This window comes from Lactuca sativa, chromosome 4 (assembly GCF_002870075.4).
Source record: "Lactuca sativa cultivar Salinas chromosome 4, Lsat_Salinas_v11, whole genome shotgun sequence".
NCBI classification, from domain to species: Eukaryota; Viridiplantae; Streptophyta; class Magnoliopsida; order Asterales; family Asteraceae; genus Lactuca; species Lactuca sativa.
In genome coordinates this window covers 195,137,692-195,145,945 of record NC_056626.2, presented here as the reverse complement: position 1 = coordinate 195,145,945, position 8,254 = coordinate 195,137,692, and the positions used below count along the sequence as shown (strand labels likewise).

Below are 8,254 nucleotides of genomic sequence, written 5' to 3'. Positions count from 1 at the left end.
TGTATTATTGTCCAAAACATAAGGTTGAGGTGGCATAATCTTACAGGTTTTCCTTATTTTCGCATTTTCGCAAATTTATTGTATTTTCGCATAAGCCCACCTATATATATATATATATATATATATATATATATATATATATATATATATATATATATATATATATATATATATATAGGGTGAGATTCAATAAAGAATCATAATTAACCAAGGAACCAAACTTTTTTTTAACTTTTAAAACTTTTTTTTTATCAAAAAAAAACTAAAAATACAAAAATTCATAACTTTTTATCATTTATGATATCAAATTCTATAGAAAAAAAAATCGTCAAATTCATAATATGAAACTTTGAAAATTCACAATGTGAATCTAAATTTACACGGGAATCTGAAAAATATATTTAACATTCACAATGTTAAGTTATGAATTTAGATATTTTTAGTTTTTTTTTTCGATAAAGAATAAACTCTAAAACTTAAAAAAATATTTGGTTTTTTGGATAACCAATAATTATGGTTCTCTATTGAATATATATATATATATATATTCGAAATTTTCTTATCTAAGAGATTATAAGTTATAACTAATAAACTCTTAAAAACCGGTTCTCTATCATTTGTGGTGGTATATTTTTTTCCCGGTTTCAAAGTCTTAAGTTAGACAATTTAAAAAATATGAAGGTTTATATGCAAAACAAAAATAATATAATGGTTGTTTTAATACCTATTTTTTCCAAAAGTTTGTGAAATTTGTCGGATATAGATGATTGTTGGAAGTTGGAACAGCATTACTATTCTAAAAATCGAAATGGTGGGGTTTCATCGGTTTTTGGTTAATCCTTTTCATTTTCATCCTTTTATTTTGTAAAATAATGCTATTCATCCCAGTATTTTATAAAATGCCATTTTTATCCCTTAACTTTGAACTTTTAAAAAAACCTCTTTCAACCTCTTCATTTTCCACTCTTCTATTTTTAAAAATATCCTTTTACTCCTTTAACTTTTAACTTTCTAAAATATCATTTCCACCCATTAATTTTCTAAACTTTTGCATTTACCCCATAATATAACATAATGATTCTCTTACAGTTACCACCACTCAACTTCGTAAAATTCATTAAGGTAAAAAAAAAAAAAATTATTACTACAAATTCCATTTTTGATGCAAAAAAAATGTTTTAAAACAATCCAAAAACAACAATTAGCAAAACTTATCTTGTTTTGTTCACAAAACACACTATTTTGTGTGTGTATGTGGGGGAATAGTTACCTATTTATAACATCAACCCTAGTTCAAAAACCAAAATGCAACTAATTCTCCAACAAAGCAACAAGAGCACCCTTGTGGCATATTCATTTTTAGTAGCCGGGGTGAATCACCAAAATCTTTCGATCCGAAAACATTTCTATACATACAAAACATAATCAACAACTTACTTAATCTAGAAAGTTACACAAAGAAATCTTTCCATAATTAACATCTACAAAAGATGAAGGAATGGATTAAGCATAATCCGAATGTGAGTCATAGAAGTCACTAGGGCATGGTGACAACACCTCTTGTTCAAGAAACTGCAAGACTTGTTGCATCGACGGTCTCTCTTCTGGGTTCGCATCGGTGCACCGACCCGCTATTTCAAGAACCGCTTCTACAGTTGATGCATCGGCATCCGTGCACCTCTTGTCCACCACATCTTCCAATTTGTTCTCCTTTCGCAGTGTGTTCAACTTTTGTTTTTAGAAGCGAAAATAGGAAATGTCAGTAAGACTGTGTTTGGCAGACTAGCTGAAAAGCTATTTGATAGTTGAAAAGTTAGCTGGTAAATTATAATATGTAGCTTTTTGAAAAGCTCTTGAAAGTATGTTTTTCATATTTGGAAAAATATTTAAAAAGCTCTTAAAAAACTAGTCTAAGTAGCTTTTTAAAAAAGCTAGCTTATAAGGTTGTGTTTGACAGACTAGCTGAAAAGCCAATGGACAAATGTAAAATGATATAAAAAGTTATTTAGATGTAAGGGTATATTTGGAAAACTTGTGGGAAATATCCCATGAGCTTTTATCGATAACCTAAATCTCAAAATAACATTTTAAAAAAGTTAGCTTAGAGCATCTCCGATGGTAGCTTTTTTAAAAGCTTTTTAGTATTTGAAAAAGTTTTTTTTACCATTGGTTACTATTTTAACAAGATTCTCCCTTTATTTTTATAAAAAAAAATAAAAATAAAAAAAATACATACCCAACCAACAACATTTAGACCCCGTTTGACAAAAGCTGGATCTGTTGGTCTCTTTCCTGTTATAAGCTCTAACAACAAAACCCCAAAGCTATACACATCCGATTTCACAGTAGCTCTTCCACTTTGCAAATACTCTGTTTCAATCATATAATCAATTCTTGCATTTCAAAATCTTTATCTGCTTGGATGGAATGGAATGAAGCATTCCATTCCTATCCTGAGAGAGAGAGAGAGAGACCTGGTGCAAGATAGCCAAAAGTGCCAGCAACAACAGTGGTGACATGAGCATCTTCATCCACCAAAAGCTTAGCAAGACCAAAATCAGAAACACAAGGCTCAAGATTTTCATCCAATAAAATATTACTCGATTTTATATCGCGATGAACAATTCTTGGACTACAATCATGGTGTAAATATGCCAATCCTCTTGCTGATCCATATGCTACTTTTATTCGTGCATTCCAATTTAATGTTTTTTCTTCACCCCGACATTCTACAACAAACCAAAAAAAAACCATAAAAAGTGTCAACTATATTTCCCATAATAGCAACCTACTTTTACTCTTTTCTTTTCACATAATAACAATCCACTTTCATTTCCTTACCCATAATAGCAATCTACTTAAATTTCTTTATATCAATAATACCAATATTGGAAAACAATAAAGTCAACTATATTTCCCATAATAGCAACCTACTTTTACTCTTTTTTTTTCACATAATACAATAATCTACTTTCATTTCCTTACCCATAATAGTATTCTACTTATATTTCTTTTATCAATAATAGCAATATGGGAAAACAAAGTATAATGTTATTGTGACTAAAACAAAAAAGTCAACTGCCATAAATAGCAACATACTTTACTCTTTTTTTACCAATACAGGAAATGTATTTGTTTTTTACCCATAATAGTAATATATTTACAAAGTACAACAATAATATTGATATTGGTAAATGAAATGTAAAGTATGTTGTTACTATGGATAAAAAAACAAAGTAAAAAGCCAAAAATAGCAACGTATTTTTTACCCATAATAGCAATAATCTAATTTCATTTCCTTACCCATAACAACAACACACTTCAACTTTTTACCCATAATAGCAACTTACTTTTAACTCATTACCCATAATAGCAACTTACTTTTAACTCATTACCCATAATAGCAACTTACTTTTAACTCATTACCCATAATAACAATCGACTTAAATTTATGAATTGCAAGTAAGTTGCCATTATAGGTAAAAAAAAAAGTACATTGTCCATATTGGTAAAATCAATACATAATGCATTTGTGATGTGAAAATTAGCAAGAAGTGTACCATGTAGGAAATTTTCAAGACTACCCTTGGACATGTAGTCATAGATAAGAAGCTTGGAATCAGGAAACCTGCAATAGCCTCTGAGATTAACAAGATTAATATGTTTAACACTTCCCAAGATTTCTAATTCCCTTTCAAATGCTTGGTCACGACCTTCACGACTTCTTTCGATTCTTTTAACTGCAAATGTCCCACAATCATTCATCACCATTCTGTAAACGGTTCCAAATCCACCTGCCCCTACTACATGTTCTTCATCAAGGGATTCGAGTTTTTCTATGATTTCACTTGATGGGTATGGAAGATCACCATGGAATGTTATAAGTTGTGTGCCTACATTACAACAGTTGGAATACAAGTTGTTAAAAGAAAAATTATAAACAACAAAGTTGCAGTTATTGCTCGGATGGGGATTGAAGAAGTTTTTTAGGGATAGATTTGGTGATAGAGGATGAGGAGGGCATTTATGTCTTTTGCACAGGGCATTTGCATTTGTTACTTGGGAGGGGGGTTGAAGAAGTTTTCAAGGGATATTTTTTTATGATAGAGGATGAGGAGGGGCATTTACGTCTTTTGCACATAACAAAGATCAAGGATGAGGAGGGTATTTATGTCTTTTGCAATTTGCATAGACAACAGATCAAGGGTATTTGCGTTTGTTACACGGGAGGGGGATTGAAGAAGTTTTCAAGGGATATTTTTATGATAGAGGATGAGGAGGGCATTTATGTCTTTTGCACAGATGAGAGATCAAGGGGATTTGTGTTTGTTACACGGGCCGGGATTGGAGAAACATTATAGTGCTATTTCTGATGACAAAGGAAGAGAAGGGCATTTATGTCCTTCCGCATACAAGAGATATCAATGGCAAGTTCATCGGTTCCCAATAAAGGAGGCCTAAAAAAGGCAATTAGTAACAAAAAAAAGAATACTTATTTTTTTTCTCACTTGTTTCTTGTTGAACTTGTTTCTTGACAACTACATATCTTTTTGCAGCTCTTTCTTTCTTTGAGAGCATAAAAACCAAAAGAAGCACAAACAGCACAACTGCCAAACCCAAAGCTATCATAGCAGCAATTAATGCTCCTTTCATAAAAGGAGACGAATGCTTAGGAACTACAAAAATCAAATCAAATCACAAAAGGTTAATATTAAGTTATCAACAATACCCAAAAACTAAATTTCTTGAATTTGATCATTTTTTTTTATAAAAAGATTGTTTTTTTTATAAACAACTTGCCTGCAGCTTCATCACTTTCAGCATGTGGCAAAACAGCAGGAAATCCAAGTGATGTTTTACATGGCTTATGTATTTGCTGACCACAGAGATCTAAATTACCAATATACCTATACACATAGACACATAGTGGCCCATTTTTCAAATTTAGAATAATGCATCAAAAATTCAAAATAGTCATTTTGTGTTTACAAAAATAGTGACACTTACGAGTTGTTTCCAAAGTTGCTAAGTGCTCCAAAATTCGGAATTTCCCCCGAAAAAAAGTTTGTTGATAAGTTCCTGAAATTAAAGAAAAAATGTTTCAATTTAAATGTTTATAAAATTATATTAGTTTAATGCCATAAAATATGTTGATGAACAAACTTACAGGTATTTGAGACGAGTGAGATGACCAAGAGAAGGTGGTATTGCTCCCTTTAAAGTATTGCTTGACAAATCACTAAATAATAAGAACGAATTACATCAAATTGTTGTGAATATTATCTTTAATAACAAAATATATTTGAAAAAAAAAAAGATTTTAGCGACTTACAGTATAGTTAGTAGAGAAAGGTTTCCGATATTTGAAGGTATGACACCCTGGAGATAATTAGCCCTCAAGTACCTATACATATTAATAAGTTTACATTTCTAAATCATATTCAAAAATCAAGAAAGACACGTATTTCATAGTTGAACACTTACATTGCTCTTAGTTCAACACATTTACTAATTTCATTAGGAATTTGACCATGTAAGCTGTTTTGGTGAAGTGCCCTGATAATAACAAAAAAAGATGCATAAATCAAACAGAAATTAACTTAAATAAGTTAATAAGTTAAGATTACAGCTACAAAAATCCACTTACAGTCTCTGTAATCTAGTGAGTTTACCAATGCTTGGAGATATGAACCCCCCAAGCTCCATGTATGGCAAGTTTCTGAAACAAATTACAAAACGAAAATCGAGGGTTAGAACTTAGAACTTGTATACACTATACAATCTGTTCGAAATTAGGGTTTTGTGTTACTCTTTTTATCCTCGAAATGCGCGATAAAAAGTTGAAAACATGGAGTGAAGAGTGAGGATTTACATGGCTAAAACTCTTTGATCGGTCGGATGGCAAGTAATGCCAGTCCATTGACATGGAGTTTCGACGTTATCCACCCAATTGCTGAGAGTGTTCTTAGTGTCGTTCAAAGCTTGTTTGAACTCGAGTAAAGTTAAGCCTAAAAGAAACAAAAAAAAAAAAAACAAGAGGATATTCATCGAACATTGAATCTGAAAGACGTCAAAGAAAAACATAATCTTTCGATTTAGAGGAGAGAAATGAGGTTACCATCTTCAGTGAGAGCGAAGGAACAAGTGCTGAAAAGGATTGTTGCTACAAAAATAGCTGAAAAAACCCAAATCAATACCTGATTCGTACCCATTTGAGCTTCTTGATGTAAGAAGTAAGAACTAGGAATATGGATATTCAAATGTGTGCCATAAATTGGAACATAAAAAGGATTCAAATTTAAAGCTGATTTAAAGCAGATGTAAATGTAATGTAGTGAGTACGCTTTTACACACAGAGGGGAGAGAGAGAAGCGAGTGTGGGGTTTTGTGAGTGGTCTGTGCTATGATGAGGTTTGGAAAAATAAATGTAAAATCAGAAGACATAAATTTTATTTTATCATTTCCCATATATTTTAATTTAAAAATAATGTACTATAAATTATCTGTTTTTTTGTTGGCTCTATAAAAAAAATTAGGTTTGATTTTGTTTTGATATCATATTTAGAAACTTTTTATTATAATTATTTAGTATGTCTCAAAGAGTCTATAAATCATACATTTTAGTGATATACTAAAATGTTATTAAAAGTTTATCACTCATTTAATTACATAAATTGTTCAAATATTGAAATCTTGCAATATAAATTGATATAAAAAAAAATATTACCTATGAAGAATAAATTATTAACTTTTCAAAAAATTAAAAAAATAATTATTACAAAGGTTAATAAATCAGATTTCAAATTAATGAGTTGTATATAAGCAGCATTGGCGTAGAAAATAAAATATGTACTGGGAAAGTGTGCAGAGGAGGGAGCCGTTGTTAAATGCAAATTCAAATATAAAAAACGTTAACGTCACTCGCAGATGGTTGGAGTGTAGTTGACGCGCTACGGTTTGATGTCGTGGCGAACTCTTATTGGCGGATTATAGTGGCATGTGACGCAATATGAAACATGTTGGTATTTGATTTCTGGGAATGAAGTCAAAAAGTCTAACGCGACACTGCCCAATTCTGGTCTTACGCAAACATCCAAATCTAGATCTTTTTGTATTAAAATAGTAAATTTCAGTTTTGGTCCCTAGAATTTTATTCATCTACAGTTTTAGTTTAAAATTTTAATTTTTAACATGATTTGTTCTTTTTCAATAGTTGCACGCGGGGACCTTTAGGTCATGTTTGGTTGGTAGGAAAGGATTGAAATTCGGGGGAAAAAGTTTCCAATTTCCTAGAATTCATGCGTTTGGTTCAATTTAAAAGAGGGAAAATGAATCAGAAATGAGAAAACATTTCTTCGTAAGGGGAAAATACTTTCATTCATCTTATGGATAGAATCAATTCCTTACTAACAATGAAAGTAAAAAATTACCATTATACCTACAAAATCTTATCTCGCGTATTAAGCCCCCATCGTCAAAATAGAATTGCAGCTGACAACAGGAACTCATCTTCTTCGTTTCTTCTTCTTCGTTTCCTGCTTTCTTCTGCCATGTAAGTCAATCTCGTTATCCTCTCTCTCTCTCTCTCTCTCTCTCTCTCTCTCTCTCTCTCTCTCTCTCTCTCTCTCTCTCTCTCTCTCTCTCTCTTAATTTCTGCCATTTATTTGTCGTCTTTTCCTGTGAAATGTTATGGTTAGTTAAAATCCATGTTGATGTCAATATCTATTAAAATCGAATCATGTGAAAAGCATTTTATCTTCCTGAAAAATGATTTATGTGAAAATCGAACTTGTGATGTTTATCAATTTCTGTTAAAATCGAATGCTTCTTAAAATCGATGTTGATGTCCATCTCAATCTATGCTTGTTCAAAATCTATGTTTGTTAAAATCCAATTTAGTGTTAATCAATGTGATCTCCTTCAAATCAAATTTGTTGTACATTCTTTTTCTTTTTCTTGCATGTTCAGAATAGTAGCAACTATTTTTTGTTCTTGTTTTTTTCATGGTAGCGAATGTGATATCCTTCATGATTAAGTGATTACACTACTCATGGAGTCGTTATGCTGTCAGATTATACTTCTTTTATGTATTGTATGCCTTATAAAGGCAAATTTTCATGTACTAAAAGGATTATTACTAGTGAAAGCAGTTATATATTTTATCGTGAAGTTGTTATTTGCTATGTGTTCTATTATTCTTATTTCATGTTATTATATGCATTCATTTACAAACACCACCAAATCACCGAAACTA

The 8,254-nt window shown here is 31.1% G+C and overlaps 1 protein-coding gene across 1 annotated transcript; it reads right to left on the bottom strand.

The window, feature by feature from the left end:
* Positions 1-1,315: 1,315 nt before the first annotated feature.
* On the bottom strand, positions 1,316-6,389 carry LOC111882150 (LRR receptor-like serine/threonine-protein kinase FEI 2). The gene is made up of 13 exons (XM_023878512.1): positions 6,119-6,389; positions 5,873-6,008; positions 5,648-5,719; positions 5,485-5,556; positions 5,333-5,404; positions 5,168-5,239; positions 5,008-5,079; positions 4,801-4,907; positions 4,509-4,676; positions 3,561-3,893; positions 2,475-2,729; positions 2,237-2,370; positions 1,316-1,728 (listed from the first exon to the last, which is right to left on the bottom strand). Exons 1-13 carry the CDS (start codon positions 6,210-6,212, stop codon positions 1,504-1,506), a joined length of 1,812 nt encoding a protein of 603 aa, XP_023734280.1. The 5' UTR covers positions 6,213-6,389; the 3' UTR covers positions 1,316-1,503.
* Positions 6,390-8,254: the final 1,865 nt, after the last annotated feature.

Bases quoted from the DNA above. Each gene is read 5' to 3' on its own strand.
- LOC111882150 (XM_023878512.1), bottom strand. From the start codon at position 6,212: ATGGGTACGAATCAGGTATTGATTTGGGTTTTTTCAGCTATTTTTGTA. The intron at 5,405-5,484 runs GTAAGTGTTCAA...TAATATGTATAG, and splicing joins TGTGTTGAACTAAGAGCAAT to GTACTTGAGGGCTAATTATC. The intron at 2,371-2,474 runs GTCTCTCTCTCT...TGATTGAAACAG, and splicing joins TTTTGGCTATCTTGCACCAG to AGTATTTGCAAAGTGGAAGA.